The sequence below is a fragment of the Aspergillus tubingensis genome, assembly GCF_013340325.1.
Source record: "Aspergillus tubingensis WU-2223L DNA, scaffold_6, whole genome shotgun sequence".
Classification (NCBI taxonomy): domain Eukaryota; kingdom Fungi; phylum Ascomycota; class Eurotiomycetes; order Eurotiales; family Aspergillaceae; genus Aspergillus; species Aspergillus tubingensis.
Window position 1 is genome coordinate 1,518,622 of NW_023336280.1, and position 19,331 is coordinate 1,537,952.

The 19,331-nt window shown below is 49.1% G+C and overlaps 3 protein-coding genes across 3 annotated transcripts; 1 reads left to right on the forward strand and 2 right to left on the reverse strand.

Annotated features, from left to right (window-relative positions):
* Nucleotides 1–1,381: 1,381 nt before the first annotated feature.
* AtWU_04279 (T2 family ribonuclease) lies at nt 1,382–2,376 on the reverse strand (the record flags this gene model as incomplete). Its single annotated transcript, XM_035499390.1, has 5 exons — nt 1,382–1,452; nt 1,504–1,699; nt 1,750–1,865; nt 1,913–2,097; nt 2,147–2,376. 5 exons carry the CDS (start codon nt 2,374–2,376, stop codon nt 1,382–1,384), a joined length of 798 nt encoding a protein of 265 aa, XP_035355283.1.
* A 1,461-nt stretch (nt 2,377–3,837) lies between these two features.
* Nucleotides 3,838–4,359, forward strand: AtWU_04280 (GNAT family N-acetyltransferase; the record flags this gene model as incomplete). The annotated part of the gene is made up of 1 exon (XM_035499391.1): nt 3,838–4,359. One exon carries the CDS (start codon nt 3,838–3,840, stop codon nt 4,357–4,359), a length of 522 nt encoding a protein of 173 aa, XP_035355284.1.
* A 4,608-nt stretch (nt 4,360–8,967) lies between these two features.
* On the reverse strand, nt 8,968–10,842 carry brlA (C2H2 type transcription factor BrlA; the record flags this gene model as incomplete). The annotated part of the gene is made up of 2 exons (XM_035499392.1): nt 8,968–10,310; nt 10,830–10,842. 2 exons carry the CDS (start codon nt 10,840–10,842, stop codon nt 8,968–8,970), a joined length of 1,356 nt encoding a protein of 451 aa, XP_035355285.1.
* Nucleotides 10,843–19,331: the final 8,489 nt, after the last annotated feature.

Genomic DNA, 19,331 nt, shown 5'->3' on the forward strand with positions numbered 1-19,331 from the left:
CCGAACAACCCATCAGTCCTGTATGTGACCGAGTGGGCAACGCAGGAGAGGCTGTTACGTATCTTGATATAGGGGAGATACGTTCTTGTAGCTCTATGTCGTCCCATTTAGTCTGAGGCATAGTACCATTTCCGATTTCTTCCTCATCGCAGCTACCTGTTCCTTCATACGTGCGATGAGTGCACATCGTTTGGTCAATGGCGGTAAAGCTCTCGGATCAGCTCATCACATACAACTTGCCTTTGTCCTTTTCGTTACTCCATGCCGTCATGCTCTCTTAAGGAGTGAGCGGTAAAGGCAGGCTATGCGGCTAGGATGATGGTGGCAGAAGACGATGTAGTATTCATGCTTGCATATGGTTTTCTGCGTAGGTAGATAGAGGACCTAGGTAGTAGTGGAAGGCGGCAGCTATTCGGACACTTGATATTGGCCGGATATACCTCTGTGGAAGTAATAGCTCCTTTCTTCATTATCTGAAATCACACTTCGATTTCAGTTTAGGGACATGTCTACCATATCGGGCAATCAATCGATATGGTAACCTTAGCTAGTAGGAGCAGAGCATGCTTCAGAGGATAGATGTTCCAGCGGGTCCTTGTTGATGATGCTTTGGACGGAGGATAGGATCGGAAGCTGGAGGGTTGTTCCCATATGTCTGAATTCAGCCCTTAGGAATTTGCTCTTGTAGCCTCTTGGTGAAGATGATCCGGGTTGATTCGGTCTACTGTCGAGAGATACTTCGGAGTGGCGAATGAATGAGGGATATTATGTGCCTTCGGGATGCAGAGCCACATTTTTTGGAATTGCTATGTTTTCTTTAGGGTATGTAGTATGTGTTCTGTTGTTGATTTCATGCCACTATCTGCTTGGAATGCGATGTCCATGGGCAGTGATAATGGCTGTGCTGTATATTACAGAGATTTATCGAAGCATCTTGAGTGGTCTTCTATCATAAATATGAAGATTTGAGAGTTGGGGTTCTTTAATAATATAAATGTTTGCTCATGTTATTGATGAGATAAACAAAACTAGATTGCTGGGTTGATCAAAGCAGATTTGGTCTGTTTTCTGTATTGTGGTAGAGGAGATGTAGGAAGATCAAGAGGAAACTGGAGAGGCGTTATATAGTTGAACCATACAGGGAATTTACTAGATGTACAGGGAATTGTGCAATTCCTTTGAGAGCATTGAAGTTGAAGTCTCCAAGTATACATGCAATGAATGATTGCGGCGAATGTTCTGCTAAGAATCATTCCCTCGCAGGCTACCTACTATGTGCAATAATCTCACAATTCACAACTTTTCATGATTCACCTTACAGCATACTTCATTTATTCAAGTTGTTCAAGTGAAGAAGCTATATCGAGCGAGCAACTCAAGTCTAGATCTTCTTGCTGGAGCTGTACTTGGGCGGGTACTTGATGCCAGAGTCCTTGCAGTTGGAGTCCTCGACTGGTACAATAAATCAGTTTGTGTCTTATATTCCAATTGAATATAACTTACGTCTCTCAGAAGCAACGTAGGTGCCGCCGATGGCGCTACCCTTGACGTTGAAGTAGTAGTAGAGCTGGGACAGAGCACCGTCCTCGCACCCGACATACGGGGGGTAGCCATCGTGGATCGCGGCGAGAGCATCCTCAATGTCGCTCAGCTTGTAGGTGGCATCCTCGGAGGGAGTAATTCCGGCGTCGGAGAGAGCCTGCTGCTGTCAGTACCTATAGATGAGAACAGAAGGGGTTATTTGCATACGGTGTAGGAATCCAAGGTCTTAAAAAGGTCAACGACCTGCTGGAAAAAGTCACCAACTTCCTCCTGAGCGTAGTAGTCGGTGTAGCAGCTGGGCTCAATGGTGTTGATGCAAGTTCCTAGAAAGTCAATATGCCAGTTCCCGAATCAAGTTGATCAGACATACCGTGCTTGTTCCATTCGTGCTCCCAGAAACTCTCATCCTCATCAGCACCCTCGTAGTCGGGCCAGTATCCCTTCATGTAGGACAGGAGCTCGGTGCGATTCTGCGCTTCGAGGATGGAAGTGATGTTGCTGTACTCGCGAGAGTCGTCGCAGTACTCCTGGTAGGTGCCATCGCAGTTATCGGGCCTGGAAAGCTCATTAGCGATGATACAGAGATCCGGTGTGTCGGTCCTACCAAAGTCCGTGGATGGTCCAAGAGTCGCTCGGGCCATCGGAAGGGTCGTAGTCCCAGAATTGAGTCTGGAGAAGGGAGCCTCCAGGAGAGTTGAAGCAGCAAGAAGCTTCGTTGTCGGTCTGGCAGCTCAGAGGGCTGTCAGAAGAGCAAGTGTCAATGGTAGCCAGCGCACCAGAGCTGAGCTGCATTGCGCCCAGGGCGAGCATGCCCACAGAAGGAAGGAAAGACATTATGCGTAATAACCGATCGTTAACTTCGTGAGGGAGAACTCAATGGCTGAATGACAATCGGGAATGCCGGGTGCAATTGACCCAATTTATACCTTGGTAGCGTGTAACGCCAGTTACTTTGCCATACTCCGCGTCGGTTGTCCGACTAGCGACCAGGCCACCGCATGTGGGTAGCGGGGAAATCAGCCACCGAAAGTTGAAGATAGCACATGCCCTGATAAGGACGAGCTGATTTGCCGCAATCGATCAGAAAAGCAGCCTTAGGATAGCGGAGGACGCCGTGAGGACCCGCACCTCCGCTGACGATGAGCTGCCGAATTGGCCAATTGACCGGTGTAGCGGTGGTCTGCAGTCGGTCTGGAGGATGAGCCGTCGGGGCGCCATCGGAGGTTAGGCCGAAGAGTGGGTAGAGCGAGCAGACCAGCCAAATTGTCCAAGAGCGAGGCAATCAGCTCTCAAGCTGCGTATCAGAAGTTGTTCTTGCTTTTGAGTCGAGAAGAACTTTGATTCGCTCTGGGCGGAGTGATCTGCAGGACCGGAGGATGGATTAATTTCAGGAACCGGGCAACCCCGTCAGCAATGGGCGAATGGCATCGCCAGAGCTGGTGTTGGCTGATGTTGACGACAAGGATTAGAGGCAAGCCAACTCATGAAGAAATAATGGGTGAATGAGAAACAGGCAAGAATGTCCGACCAGTTCCTGCAGCAGCCTATTATCCGACACAAGCCGGGTGTAAAGGGGGGATAGTATAGGCAGTGAAGTTTGTGGTTCGAGGTTCGTGTCACCAGCAATTTCAGCAGTCTATCAAAGACGAGTACCAAGAGATCGCATCCAGTCGATTTTGCAAGCACTTAATTAGAGATAATAATGTTGAAGGCGAAGGATGTCTTGGCTCATGCTATCTACTCCGTAGTTAGTCTAACGAGCACTAATGGCTTGACAGTTGACAAGATAACGCAAAATGCGTATCTCTATCACGAATGCAATCTCGTACGACTGCCGGTGCATAATATCAATCACCTCATAATAAGCAGTCCTCGATCCAAACACTGAATCTTGAGGATAAACAACGATGAAAGACAAAAGGAAGAGAGTTAACCGCTCATACCGACAAGCAAAGACAGACTGGTAGCCTGAGGTATCAACACCATACCTGATTAGGTCAACATCGCGCCCTTTTCCCAATTGGGATTGACATCCTTGAGTCAAGAGACTGAAGCAACTATATCAGCGTTCTTTCTTATGAAAAATCCAGCATAGTTCGACGAGTGCATGTACATACTACACACTACGCACAACCCAATCATCCACTCCAGCCAACTCGCAGGGATAGTACCACCAAGAAGAATCACTAAACTCCATCCCACCCACCCCGCAAAATCCTTTCAACCAACTCCCAAAGAACATCTCCAAGAATCTACATCTACACCAAGAAAAAACCCACATACACTCACTCTAAAATGCCCCCAACCTACCAAATAATCCCCGCCACAACCCCGCACCACCACCTCGCCGCCCGCACCCTCTTCACAGCCTACGCCGCCTGGCTCAACATCGACCTAACATTCCAAAACTTCCAGGCGGAGCTATCCTCTCTCCCCGGGAAATACAGTCCCCAGGAAGGCGGTGACCTTCTCCTCGCATACAGCAGCAGCGCAGACACCTCCTCCTCTCCGCTGGGCTGCGTGGCTCTCCGTCCACTCCCAGTCAAGGACGATGAGCGGCAGCAACTCTGCGAGGTCAAGCGGCTGTATGTTGCACCTGAAGCGCGGAAGATGGGACTGGGGCGGGCGTTAGTGAGTGCGATTGTGACGAGGGCGAGGGAGTTAGGGTATCGGGGGATGAGACTCGATACGTTGCGGAGTATGGAAGGGCCGATTCGCCTGTATCGCAGTCTGGGGTTTGTGGAGGTTGGGCCGTATTATGAGACGCCTTTGGTGGAGGAGACGGTGTTTTTGGGGTTGGATTTTGGGGAGGTGTAGATCTTATTTTTTACTCTACTGTACAGGTGGGTTACTGGGGGAGGATGGGAGGGGATTGGTTTCTTTTGCATGTCTGGTTTGGGCAAGTGGGAAAAAGAAGGTTGGTTGGGGTATAGACCTGATTAAGAGGAAGATTATTTGTGTATAAAAGTTCAATTCTTCGAAACTAGACATAACTAAACAAACAATAGAAGCATGTCTCTAAAACTCAGACTGTTGAGCTTGATAATTTTTTTGTTGCACTCAGCGCAGATCATCTGCATCATGCCAAAAAAGAAGGAAAGTCATCATAGTAGAAGAGACAATGCGAGTAAATTCAGAAAAAGATAACCGGATAAAATTTCCAAGATTTGTCAAAAAGCTTGCCCATAACCAAGCTGTTAGCTATGCGCTTCCAAGAATTCCTCCTCGCATATCAAGGTCGGCGTATATTATATCCGCAGATCATCAGGTCCCAAGCCTGTTCAAGAAACATCATCTTCCAAGGCATTTTGGGTTGCCAGCCACCTCGATTTGTTGAGGAACGGCATCTGCATGAGGAGGAAAGAGAAACGGTGAAGATTTTTTGCTGGTGGGGAGTATTTATGTGGTGATATTATGTAAGCAGGAAATAGCTGGGCCATGAATTGGTTAGTAAGGTCATTTGTGCAGTCATAGTTGTGCGCTGCCTGCCTCGCCGCGTAGTATGCTAGGCCAAAAGAGTGGATTGAAGGACCAGAGTCAAGCGATCGCTCGAGTTACCTTCTTAACAATGATGAATGATGGGTTTGTTTTGGATTTACTGTCCCCCCTCAGCTGAAAGAATGATCCACGTAATTTGAATTATTGTGGCGGAGTATACTGTGTGCTCCAGGTCAAAAGGTCTGTGCCCGGCGTGTACAACCCAAACCCTCCCCATGAGGTTTCGAACATGGAATATTTTCCGCGGAAGCAATCTCCCTATTGCCATGCTAAGAAGATAGATTCATGCAGGCACTGATCAATAGGAGCAATCCACATGTGATATCACATACAGACAATAGTGTAACCGTTTCAGTGGGTGTCAAAAGTTTATTTGGGTCATTCTGGAAGAAGTAGGGAATGGGACGATCCCGGGATCCCAGTGATGTGTGGCTGCGTACCGGGGTCGCACATACTATGAATGCCATTGTGTAAATTTAGACGTGTTGTGCTGGGCTGCTGGAAGGACGAGAAATGCAGGCTTGAGAGAATTAAATATTCTTGATTCAGAGGCCGGTGAGAGACTCAGACGATCGGCCTGTAGGTGTTGTACTTGTAGCACCCATGGACCCGATCACACAATACGTGGTGGTTGTCGGAAATATTATGCTTACCTGGTTTTACAGATTGGAAGCAAGATCTGTAGTTCACAAGTGTCTGCCTGCATTGCATTAGTGGCATCGGAACTGCTGTCCGCTGTGCTGTTCCAACTTGTAATCTAAGGCTGGGTGGTCACTCGCGGCTCGTGAGTCCACTCTATAAAGTTGAAAAGTTAGGGTAGTATTTGATGGTAGTAGTTAGCATGCACTGCTACTTCGGATGGTCTTGCCGGTCGTATTGTTCTGCGGGTGCCTGGACTCAGCACGTTGGGTAGAAGACATGGCGTTTTGAGGCTGAAGTTTCTCGTGAAATGGCATTCGTGGGGGATGTTTGTTTGATCTGCGGATTTTCGAGAGTAAAATGAGGCGCACTGCAAGATAAATGCATGGAATGGAAAGGAGAAGGTAGAAGGTAACGCTGCCGTAGAGCATTCATGCCGAGATAAGGCTATGGATGCGTGCTTTTTTTGGTACTTCGGGACAACGATCTAGACTGTGAAGTGGTATACCGTAGATTCTCATTCTGCGGCGATTCTTCGAGGTTCGGAGAGTCGAGAGACGTGTTCACATTCCAGATGTACTCTAGAAGGTCAGTGCGGAGGTAAAGCTTACCGCTGCTGGCGATCGTGCTTCACTAACGAGACAATCGGCTGTCGGAAAATGGAAGGCTGCAAAGACAAAACTCCTAGGCATGGTCACCGTAGGTTGGCCAACAAAGCTACATCTGTTGATTTGTTGGATCCTGTACCAGAATACATCGGCTAGCAGGAATGTAGTACAAACGCTCAACTGGCCATGCTGGTAGTCCGCGAACGCGTGAGGCGGTCTACGTTCATGCTGCATATCACCACCAGTAAGTCCTCTTCCTCTTCTTACCTGCGTATGAAAAACAAAACCGACAGCTTCTCATTACGGATGGGCCGGCCAGACGTCCAGATGCACGCTTGTGGGAACCATACATGTAGTTGAGTGTGCGTATGAAGTATGAGTAACGCAGAGAGTAGCTGAGCAAGCCAACCTCGTCTCGGTTCTGTGCTACAGGTTCCCGCCTCAGCTTGTACTACCTCGGAGTCAAAGACTGTGAGACCCAGTCCGTCCAGGCCGCCTGAACACCAATGTAAGATCAGTTGAGGTGGGGAAGCTAGAGCAGATCCACTAAGACAATGCAACCTACCTCTCTTTGGAGATGGAAGTGTCCTTGGCATGAAAGGAAGATGATTTGATCGAATGCCACCGCAATGTTAATCTTCGCCAACAGCTGACACCTCGACGATGAGTGCTTGGAGGTCATCTAGCCTGATAAGACGGTGGCCTGATCTGGGTCCTAGCTTTGGAAACAGCGAAACAGAATTTCCAATGTGGACATACTTGCAAGATCGACAAAGTAATGATGCTATCGTGTGACGGGGAATGGGCACTCATTTCCTCTGCATGTAAGTAAGTAGGAGAAGGGGAGATCTCGAGACATAACGGGGAAAGCCGTCGATGAGCGGTGAGCCTCATTGAGTTATCCGAGAAGAGCTTCAACATCTGGGTAACCAACGAAGTATCTACTCCATATCTTAGTGGTGGACTAGTTAAGAACAGATGTTGAATACCGAGTCATTCCACGGGAAGGGCGGAATGGCGAAGAGGCACAAGCCAAGCTAGAGTACTTCCAACAGACTCACGGGCTTCTTCCTCGTAACCATTCACGGGACCTGGCATGTGGGGATTTATTGTTCCTAAACCCTTAGGCTCAGATGGCATCCCGGTTGCCGGAATTCCTAGTGGAGAGCAATTCATCCCCAGTAATACTAGTACTATTTCCAGGACATGCGTACTAATGAGAAGTACGTGGTTAGTCGAAACTTAGTCGATGATTTACTCAGTTGAGCAGCTGAGCTGCTGCTTCAGATTCAGGTGGGCATGAGGGGAAAGATCCATATAGGTAGGGTGTCAGTCGATAGATACTAGATCGATGGAGACCGCGAGGAAGCGTCAGCCGTGATCATCCATGGATAAGTTAGATACTACTGTACTTACTTACTAGTAGCACATAACTTACTAGATACACACCATGGGGCCAGTTGACCGAGCGGTAGGATTGCCGCCAATAGGGATAATGCCAGACTCCTGGAATGTGGGACTGGGTGGGGGGAAGAAGATCGACGGGGGAAAAAGAAGAGACGAAAAGCTAATGCATGTATGTACCTACTTTAGTCCCTAACCACAGCCCGTCTGCCTGACTTGAGATACATCCATCCGCTTCGTCCCCTACTAACTACTACTACTACCAACCAGAAGCGCTCTCTCTCCAGTCTCTTCGCCCCCCCTCCTCTCTCTCCCGCTTCCACTCTTCCTGTCAGTCCGTGCGAGGGCAACACTACTAACTTCTAAATACAGTAAAGGTAAGTTGTTAGCTAACTTACTTCATTCGTAATGGTAGATGAGTAATCTTTTCCCTCCCTTTCCTTTGCCGCGGCCACCCCCAAACCCCATCCATGGGATTGAGAGACGGCACTCCCGGGAAGGAAGTGTGATACGTTCCAGCTCCATCGCACTGTTGGATCTCTAAAGCCACGCTAGGCCTCGTAGCACCATCTGTCTCCCCTCCGTAAACCTGACCCATCAGATACCCGACAAAAATAGGTCGCTCTGGAAAAGACCAAAACCCCCAGAGAGCGGAACCCCATCAGACTCAACAGAAGACTAGTCAGTGGCTTCCTTGTTTCTTCTTTCCAGGCTTCCCAGTTTATTCCAGAATGGTTCAAGTCATGCAATTGTTTGGATTCATATTACTTGTTAGGTATCTCGTATAGTGTTCAGTAGTGGATGAGACCAATCAGATTGAAAAGAACGCAGTCAGGTCACTCCCATCGTGTACAAACCATTCCCTTCCATGCCGTTTTAGCCTATCCATCTCAACGCATTATTATCCAATGGTAGGTTTTCTTTTTAGAAGAAGAAAAAAAAAAAAGAAAAAAAGAAAAGAAAAGAGAAAGAGAAAGAAGCCAAATGGAAAGTGCCTCTCCAAAGCATAAGAGATTTTGGGGCCCAGATGGGTGGGGAAAAAAATATAAGATCGTCAAGGAAAACACAAAGGAAAGGTATGCAACACTCGAATTAACAAAGGAAATCGTCCGGTGTATATAGCCAGAAAATGTTTTACAAAGAACGCCGTGAAGCGCCGACCGGGGTCTGTCGGGCCCTGTGTCTGTGCCCATCTAATGACCCAAAAGGGAACGGGCAACTCAGGTGCCCAAGGGTATCATGTTTCGGTCCTTCCCGTATTAAACTCTATATCCGTTCACTCCAACCACGCCTCCTCGCTCGTTTCGCGAGCATCGGCCATGAGATCTTGGGACTTGGAGTTGTAGACTGGTCGCCCGTCAGCGGTCAATTGGCCGCGATATTCAGGGTTGTAGTCTGGGCTGTTCTCGTCCAGTGTCGCGACATAGCGATTCCGGCCGCCGCGCTTACTGTGGGTCTTCGTGTAATGCGCGTTCAGGTTGTCACTGCGCGAGAAAGCCCGTTCGCAGCCAGGAACCCAGCATACATGCGGCTTCTCCTTAGAGTGGCTCTTCATGTGTCGCTTCAAATGCTCTTGCCTCTTGAAGCGACCCTTGCAACCAGGCTCCTTGCACTTGAATTGGACTTGCTTGATAATAGATGGAAGGTTCTCCAGACTCAAGCTCTGCTTAGACGACTGCTTCCGAGCAACTTTCCTGGAGGGCTGGCGCTGGACTCGGGCGAGACCATCGCGATAAACAGGCGATTGGTTGAAGTCATCCAGGTAATCCATCCCGCCCGAGAGGCGACTCATGGGAGTATCCGTCCCAGAGGTAGTCCCCAAGGAACAAGAACGCACTGGAGTGGTCGGGCTGTGTGTCTTGAAGGTATTGATCGAGCCCGAAAATTCCGAGTATGACGGCGGGGGGGTGACTGGGGCGACCTGCGACGGGGCAATAGTTTGCGGGGCAATTGAGTCTGCCGGCGGGGCCATCCAAGGTATCACATTGCCCATGGACATTGAGTTGGGGACCCTTTCAGGCTGATGGAAGATCGACCGCGACAGACAGGGGTTTGTAGCGGATTCGGGCAGGTAGGGTGCTGCGTGCTGTCGGTAGCTGTTCCGGCCCATAGTGGGATACTGAGGCATTGCCTGAGGGTATGGGAGTCCAGGGACGCCATGTTCGTAGGCTTTCTGCGCCTCTTGGGGGATCCAGAAATGTTCAACGTTCTCATCATATCCTGAGAGGAAGTCGGTCATTGGCATCCGTTCCTGTGCCTCCATTTGTCCATAGGACATTCCCATACTATCGTTTGACGTCATGCTGGCCAGTCGAAAGGCACTGCGCATGGGCGTGGTTCCAGTGTGCCTTTCGTAGCCTTGTCCCGGGTACGAGGCCCCTTCGTGCCAGGTGGGCGAAGCCAAAGAGCCTTGGCTGTACACACTTGTAGGAGTAGGCGTGGGTGATTCCATAGGCGAGAAGCTGGAAGCCATGGATGGGCACTCGTTGGAACCCAGGGAGGTACAGTCGACTTCAATGGTCAGGCGGTCAGACATGTTACCCTGGGATCTCATATCTTCGGTGTCTTCAACGAGATGATCCTTTCGAGACTGTGCGGGAGGAACTTCGACTCTTCCACCTGTGCAGGGAATAGTTTAGTGTCTGTGGGTAGTATTGAATGTACTATGTAGGGGAGCTGTGCAGGTGCAACGACTTCGGTCTTCTGAAGGGGGATGAGATTAAAGAGAGTTTTGAAGGTGGTATGCGGGTGCACAAGATAATGTATGACACAAGGAGGGTGCAGTGTATTATTAGTATATGAGGGAATGTGGCAAGGCGCAACGGCGGCGATATACAAGTGAGAGACGGTGGAGTAATGCAGGTGCAGCGAGGGACCAGTGATGACAAGAGAGAGGCACTGAGGGACAGTGAAGGTAAGAATGCGAACGATGGACGGTGATGTAGCAGACAAGGCAGGGAAAGAATGAAGGGAAAGTCGCCTCTGCAGAGGGGAGCAAGCCAAAAAGAGAGTGAGGGAAGGATGGGGAGTGTGAAGTTGAAGTCGAGGTTGGGGAATGGAGGAGGGACGGACGAGGTGAAATAAACAAATCTCCCGGCCATATATCAGGGAAGGCAGGAAAGGGTCGATCGCACTTACAGCCAGAAGCCATTACCTAGTAGTTCCCCAAAGGAGAGGGCGAGCAAAGAACCGAGTCAAGCGGAAAAAGAGAGAGGCGCGTCGCGTTCCTATGGTGGTCTAGTACGCAAGGCCAGGAATGTAGACTATAGAGTTCCTGGAGTAACCGCGGCGAATCCCCGTTGGGCGAAGAGACGAAGAGGGGGGGCAATTGTCCGGGATGGAGAGTTCTGGTTGGACTGGAACCTCGAGAAAAGCGTTTCCTAGGAGGCGCGACTGTCTCTGGATTAAAAGACAAGACGCGGTTGCTTTGTGGTTCGTTGTAGGAATAGCTCGAGAAGGGGGGTGGGAGGAGGAGGAAGAGGGCGTGTGCGGTTCGAGATCAAGGCGATGGCGATAAATGGAGAGGAGACAATCGATAAGCCCGCCCTGCGACGCGGTTTGCTCGGTTTTCCCTGTCTTTCCCAAGGCGGAGCAGTCTGAATCAATGAAAGAAAGAGAAAGGATGTCTCAGTTGCAGCGGAGGGATGTAGTTATAGGAAAGGCAGGCTGGTCCAGCAAGGGGATCTGGATACAATTGGGTGGAGGACGCAAGTAGGAAGGAAGGATGTCTTAGGATTATTAGATGGAAAACGTAAATTTGTCTAATATTGCACTGGGGATGATAATGGGGATGATGATTTCCAAGGCTGAAGCTTTTCCTGGCGGGGTTGTTCACAGGGGAGATTCTGGGGAGTCCGTGGGAGGTTAAATGTTAAATCCCATTCTGGTGAGTCTATCGTCGATTTACTGTTTCGGGCGAAGAAGCAGGCCCGGAGGGTGTGTGAGGAACCTTTTCCCAGCTAAGTCTTCTTTTTTGTTTTCTTCTATTTTATTTTGGATTTTTGATTTCCAGATTTCATCCCTCACCTCCAGTCATTTTCTTTTCGTCGATTTTCTTTTTATTTTATTATTCTTTCTTTTACCCTTCTTTCTTATTTTTATTTTCCTGGAATTTACGTTTTATTTTTATTTTCTTGCCCTTTCCCTTTCTACTTCTAGGTCTATATTTATTTTCATTTTTTCTTCTTTTAATCCACTAACGTCGATCTACCTCGAAGGAAAATCCACCTTATTGATCGCCTCGGATTTTTTAATCAGATTCCCTGTTCAACCTTCTTATCATTTAGGATTATTGCTTGGGAAAGCAAGTAAGCAGGTAGGAGAGTACCAGCTAAGTAGGTATCCCAAAGCTATCGCCAATACACCCAATATCCTTTCCTACTAGTTTCAAGCAAGTGGTTGTCAAGATTCCCCTCTCTACCTAGTAAGTAGTATTGAACAAAATGGAATTCATTGGCCCCTTCTTTCCAGATCAAGTGGGCGTGTGGACGAATTTTCTTTCGTTCTACGAGATCCCTTCCAACCCATCTAATTGGAATTAGTCTCTAGTCCAAAGGAACCCCTTCATGATCTTCTTCCAGAGATATTGGGAGACGAATTTTGAAGGGAAATAGGATAATGATACCAAATGGGAATACACACAACCTGTCCTACCATGGTTCAGAAAGGGAAAGAGAAAGAAGAGGAGTAAGTAGTAAGTAGAACTTTAGTCCCTACTACTATTCCTCCTACTACTACTTCGATCTACCTACCAACCAACCTACTGTACGTGCGTTGAATACCACCAAATGCAACCCGCCAATCCGATCATAATTTCTTTTGAGTCCCGAAACTGTTCCTGGGAGGGAGGATATCCACAGCGTCACTTTTGTCTTTCCTCCCAAACCAGAAAAAGAAAAAGGAATGAATGCATGAGACGCAGATGGAGGAGAACCGCCGATGGAATGTTCGAATGTCAGCGCACAGCGAAACATCACTGGGGCCAGGCGGGCCATGGGGGATTAACTAAACCTTAACGCGGATCATGGAATTGGATCAACATCATCATAGTAATCATCAGCTCGTCCAGAATCTCGGGATCTTCCCCGGGCAGAAGAACCCACCGCAAACTTACTCTGGCCAGCTGCTGGCTCGGGATGGCTGCAAGTAGGCTATCGAAAGTAAAACACCGGCAGATACCAGGTCATTTCATCTTTTCCCCATTCCTCCTCCAGCAGCGTCGTCGTACGACCGATTCCTTCGGGGGGTGGTCTGTCCCACGGTCATTGCACCGCAAAGACCCTGAATGATCGGCATCGCTGAACCTCCATGTGGAGCGACTGGAGGTTTCGCTTCGGCAATGAAACATGTACGCATACTAATTTCCAGACACAATTATGCAACAAAAAAGAAATGAAGCGGAAAAGTCACCAACGCAGCGATCTGGTAGGTCGGTAACGGGTAAAACAAACCCACCACCGCCGTCATTCACAACATCATCAACATCATCATCATCATCATCACCACCACCACCACCACCACCGTCAACTACGAATACTACACGAAACATTAACGATGCTACCTTCTTTCTATTGCTCAATTCTTCTTGGATCTACACCATGCCAGCCTTACTAGCACCAATGGGCATGTATGGGGCACGGCTCAGGTGCATTTCTTACGCCACAGGTTCCATAACTATCACCGATCGCCTTTTTGGTTTCAACGCCACCGTCTAGGCCAGCTTCGGCCAGTGCGTTCATTGTTGGAACCGGAGGCTGATAATCGCATATCTACACTAACTCAAAGGCCCTTTGGTCATTTATCAGGAACGTTCAGACCGTCGAAATTAATGGCTCCACCTCGACCGAGATCTGGTGAACTTTGCCCGAAGAGGGCAACACGCATGACAATAGTTCCCATCAATTTACGGACTTTTCAGGGAACCATAGGAAGGTAAATCGAAAAAGAGTTAAAAGAGGAAAAGAGGATAGACAGACAGAGCCAGCCACAGTCCCGAGAGGAGCCAACACCGCTATTATTCTTACGATTATCGTATGCAAACCCCTACGCAGAAGCAACGTAGTTTGGGGCTTCCAGAGATAACTGTCCGTTGGGTCAGGTACTGCCCGCGCGGGAGTGCCCACCGTGGGGATTTTCTATGGTCCCATGGTCCGAGCCAACCGAGCCAGCATCGGCTGTTCTGAAGGGCTGTTTTATGCCCAGATCAACAACTCACTGGCATTCACCGTTTGCTAGATTCTGGTCTGTGCAAACCCGGGCTAGATTGCAGGCGAGCCCTGATTCTCTATGGTTCTCGACTGCAGACTGCCAGACAGGCCGCATCCTGATTCCAAACCCGGCCAAACTCGAACATGAAGTAGGAATGGCGATATACCAGTTGGCCACGCACTAGATAAGTGATTGCCACGGGAAAATAGCCGATCAAACATGGCCTCCATACCGCGGGGAAGTAGTTTGGGATCCGAAGTGACAGGACTAAGGATCCGAACGAATTCATGAGAGGTAAGAAATTCCTTGTTCTTCCAAGATCACCACTTGGCTGGTTTGTGTGTAGGTACCACCAAGGGTCTATTATGTTGGCCCGTAGACTGCATCCATTCAAGTCCCGTGTCGACCGAGTGCTTCGTACTACCTCAATGCGGGCTACCTACGTATGACCACTACACAGCTAGAGAAGCATGATCTAGTCAAGAGGAGTATCTCTGGTAATCTTTTTGAGAGAAAAATAAGAAAGAAAAAAAAAATAATAATAATAATATAAGGGGGTGATTGTGCGATTACCACCACCGGAATGGTGCAGCAAGAAGACTGTATTGGGGACTGGCAGCTATGTTGATTAGCAGCAGGCAGGTATTGTTGAGGCCTGGGGAGCTAATAACGAGGCAGAAGCGATGCGTACCTATCCACCTTTTTTGGGGAGGGGGAGGTTACAACTGGAGCGATCACGTATTCAACGCCCCGTCTGTACTTTTCACTTCCACCATTTTCCGCCCATTCTGGGATCGACTGGAAGAGGCATGAAGAGCAGCCGAAAGGCGCTTTGGCCGACGATCACTGATCGTACGCACATCATCCACCTGGACCAGTGGGCGGGCGGTCGACACTGGCTGGATCCTGCAGGTTTGAAATCCGGCCTCCAGCCCCCAAAGGTGGGCCAGCCGAACCTATCAGAAACCCGCCAGCCTTGCCAGATGCCAACAGCCACTCGGGCCCTTTGCCCAGGAACGCTCCGGCCTGGGTTTTGTGGCCTATAGTGGTCCGTCACTGGTACCTTCTGGTCCTCTAAGATGTACGTAGCACAGTAGTCTCCTGTACCAGTCACCGTGGAATGTGGGGGTTGGTTAGTGAGTGCTTCTTCTATCCACCGATTGTACCCAGTACCTCTCAATCGCTGGGCTTGGAAGGTACCGAGTATGTACCTCGTATAGTATGTTACCTTGCAACAACTCTTCTGAGTTAAGGACTAAGTACCAATTGATTAGGTATAACTATGTTGATGGTAACTAAACCTAGTAAGGTACCTGGTTTTTACTGGTACCGACCGGTGGTTACTGGTAAGTAACAAAGTACGTAGAAGGAAAGGGAAAAAAAAAACCCTCACTCATCTCTCTCTCTCTCTCTCTCACAGTATGATTCCATTCTAGCCGATTCCAGTAGTTGTGCCACTCACTCAACGCCTTCCTCACAGCGTCACCAGGTCTTCTTTCTTTCCCTCCCCACCCCCAACCGAGTCATACCTCGATCGTCCTTATCGCCGCCATCACCCCAAATCCCAGCATGACTGGTGGGTGGTCTTTTTCTGGTGTGTACCACGTCTTTCAGCGGATACGTGTGGCACGGTCTACATACATACATACCTGCCTATCTGCTATTCACCTCCCCCACCAGGTGCTTGTCTCTCGTCTCATGACTGGTCTGGTTCTTCTCGCTTTTGCCTCCCCCATTCCCGATGGTCATTGACTGACTCGAACGATATTCCAGCAGGCAGAACTTCTGAGTATTGGTCATTATCGCTTAACTGCCATTTCATAAAATGATTTTTGGGGTTCCATTGACTCTTCCTCATCATGGCTTTCCCCACCGGTGAGGCGGCGCAGTTTCTGACTCGTCACGCGTCAGCCAATGCTTCGATCCTCTGGGCATGAACCCCGTTGCTTCCATGCGAAAAAAAAGAACCACCAGCTGGACAAGTCAATCGGTCGGACACGTTGTTTGCTCCCCCCTAGTACTTTTGGGCTGATAAGGTACTGTCTTGGGACCATTGGCCGTGAATACTTCATCCAGTTGATGGACTGAGTGACGACTGTTTCCATTGCTTGTAACTTCCGAGCCATCGTGGACATTTCATGAAGTCGCTGACAAGAGACGGCTTTCTTCTGAAAGGCACTTCTGTAGCTTTCCCCCCACCCCCCTCAAATGAGGTACTAAGGCTTTTCACAATAACCGGCCTCCCGTGTTCTTCAAGAAAACAATCGCCCATACATTGAATCGAACACCCCATGAGATGTATGGCAGTACCTTCAGTCTGGAATTGCGGTCGGATGTTGTCGACAATGTAATCCGCCTGATCAACCACCGCAATGACACTTTCCTGACTCGAGGCAAGCTAGGAATTACCATATCTTAGCCTATGCTATGTGTGGGGACTTGAAACCAAGTCTCATAACTACCTGCCAGTATCGTACTTAGTCACTGGGTCCTAACTCCACTACTGAGCCCACACCACTGTGTATGAGAGGTACACTCATGCGTGGAAGTATCTTTCGTGACATGGATAACGATAACACATTGACCCCTCTCATTGTCGATATTTCACGGAGCCCCTCGCTAGGACCAGATAGGAAGCTTGAATGACAAAGGGGATAGGTTCTCATTAAGCCACTAAGAAACAAGGTTTATACCCGGTGCGACGCTAATGAATGGTGTCTGTGGGTGGGTTTGACAGTTCCCCTGCTTGGCTGCTCATCGATAGACTAGCTCTTACTATACTGAGAGTTCGTATTTAGCTGAGGCTTACGGTCACCAGGGTTTGCCTATTGAATCATGAGCTTAGTCCAAAGGCAACAGGGATCCTTTTGGGGAATATCGGGATTTGTGCAGTATCGCGGATCTAATGGGAGCGTGTACTCCGCATACAATCGCTGACCTGGCCGGATCGTTATTCTTGGTCTCTCGCACTCCCTATTGCTGCTGAGCCACACTCCCGAAGCAAGAACTGAGCCACAGCCGCTATTGCCTAGCCACTTGTGACTTATCATCTCCGCCGTCGTTCCAGGCTCGGCCGAGGAATAACACCGCTGGTTGAAGCCTCCACTTTCCCAATCCACCAAGTCCATGGTGTTCTCGAAGGCTTCACTTACTTATCCAAGCACTCTGCACCGCTGATCTTGGCGACTCTACCAAAAGACCGTGCGTCGCAGCCTATACTCAGCCGCACAAAGGCAATCTTGCAGGCTTGCCGGTTATAAGCCTGTAGCCAGCATCGTCCGGTGTCTGGGCGATTGGTTCTACATCCGGAGTGAGCGAAGTGGAACGGACAGACAATCTTCCGAAAAATAATGGCCTCCCTTGACTGTTCTGGCCCGAGCTCAGCGAGCCACAATTCACCAGTCAATTAATCAGCCCAATTGATTCGTTGCTGAATTGTGTACCTTGGGCGACTATACTGCTTCCATCTCAAAGGAGCGGCTGACGTCAAGTGGCTGTCTTACCACCTAGATTATGTAGCTATGACCACCCGCTTTGATCAAACCCCGGATTTTCAATTGAACTTTGATCACCAGATCCCTTTAATCCCGCCCATTGGGAGAAGGTTTTCTTGATGAGAAAAATAGGTAATAGGTGAAATACGCTAAGATCATCAATCGGGCTCCGAGCGGGTATCTAGGAGCTAAGTAACTCTTGTTATCACCCGCGGACAGGCACACTGACCGCCGGGTTGTGTTAGACTACGGGTTCATTCGACACGCGATCTTTGTGTGGTTGTTTGGTCAAACTCCTTCTACTCCTGTTGAAGATGTAATCATCATATGAGCCTTCTGGGATATTTGTCAACCGTCCCTGTGCTATTCCGGCGTTTCTTCGTCGCAAATTCCACCAAATCCTGCTTTCCGTCGTCCAAGAGCGAACCCCTGCAGCACGGGCCTGTATGTTGCAAGGAGTTAACCGGACAATTCAAGGGCGTTGAGATCTTCGAAAGGGTTCCTGCGGTGAGATTCGAACCCACTGCATTGACGATGCTGCCAAGACCACGATCAGCCTGATCCTGGATATTCCCTCCCTTTATTATCTTTCTGCCCACCGATCAATATATTGGACCCAGATCCAGTCCGCTCCGATGAAGATGCGGAAAAATTGGCCGATTGTGGCTTCTTACCACCCAAAAAAAGCCTGTGAGAAACTCATTGCAAACGAAACTTGATCAGATCTACTCCAGACGTCGACTAACTTAGATCTTGAATTACAAACGTGTGAAAGCATCACTTCTGGCCACCGGCGTGACGAGGGCTAGACTCGATGGTTATTTCAAATATATTCTCTGCCTATCTTGCTACATCCCCTAGTTCCAGCCAAGGTTTGGCCATGAAGGTATTGAGATTGTCCAAGAATTGCAGCGCACGGGTACAATACTCGTCCGTGAGCCGGCTAATGAAGACAAAGAGAGAAAGGGCCACAGATCATGAAATCTGCACGACGACAATAATAGCGATAGGAGAAAGATTGGTAACTTCTTGCTAGTTTGAATGCTCGGACCTGCAACAGCAAAGTCTTTCATCCACTCGCACAGCCACAGGTCTCCGTGGCTGGTTTGAGGCCTGGCTAAAAATGTCACTCGACAAAGTAGAGGAGCCGTTTGGGTTCAGCAATCTACACCCCTTCTGCCCGATCGGTCATCCATGATCTTCGTCGCAGCATCCTGGGTATGGAGTACTCCGTTATCTATCATGACTGAGCCATATCCACCCTTAGCCTAGAGGCTCCATTCCCGTTTACCTGAAGCTCTGGCAAGCAGGGGCACAGCTTCCCATTTTCCATTTTATTTCACAGCGCCTTCAACAGTCGCAATGCGCCAGTATGTACAGGTCTCGATCAAGTAAGTGAGGGCTTGAATAAATGGTGGGTTGGGTCGGCGTAGATTGGTGTTTATTGGGCTTTGTTCTACATGCCCTCCTGAAAGGTCAACAGAACAGTCAACAACCTGCTGCAGGTGCACCCATCCCAGTACAATGTCTTCTGTGCGACCGTTCGGGACGTGATTCTTCTTTCTTCCCTCTTTTCTCGACCTTTCTCGGGGAAGCCACTGGAATAATTGGCCAGAACCTGATTAACTCCCAAGAAAAGTTCACGGAGCATTAAGAAGCAGGATCAACACTGAATGTCGCTGAACAAGGTCCATTCATGTCTCAGCTGCTGCGCAGCCCTCCCGTGCTTCGTTCTATTCCTGTTTCATCAGCATCCATGCAAGACACGGCCAACAGTTATCAGCTATGGTTCCCTTTCGCTGGAGGGCGAGTGGAGAGTGTTCTGTAGGGGGCGGATCCCAATCGGGCAATCCCAGCTCTGCTAGTGCTGCATTGTCCGCCCCTTGCGTCCCGACTTTTTCCCTTTCTCTGCCAAACCACCCCCAATAAATGGAGAGAC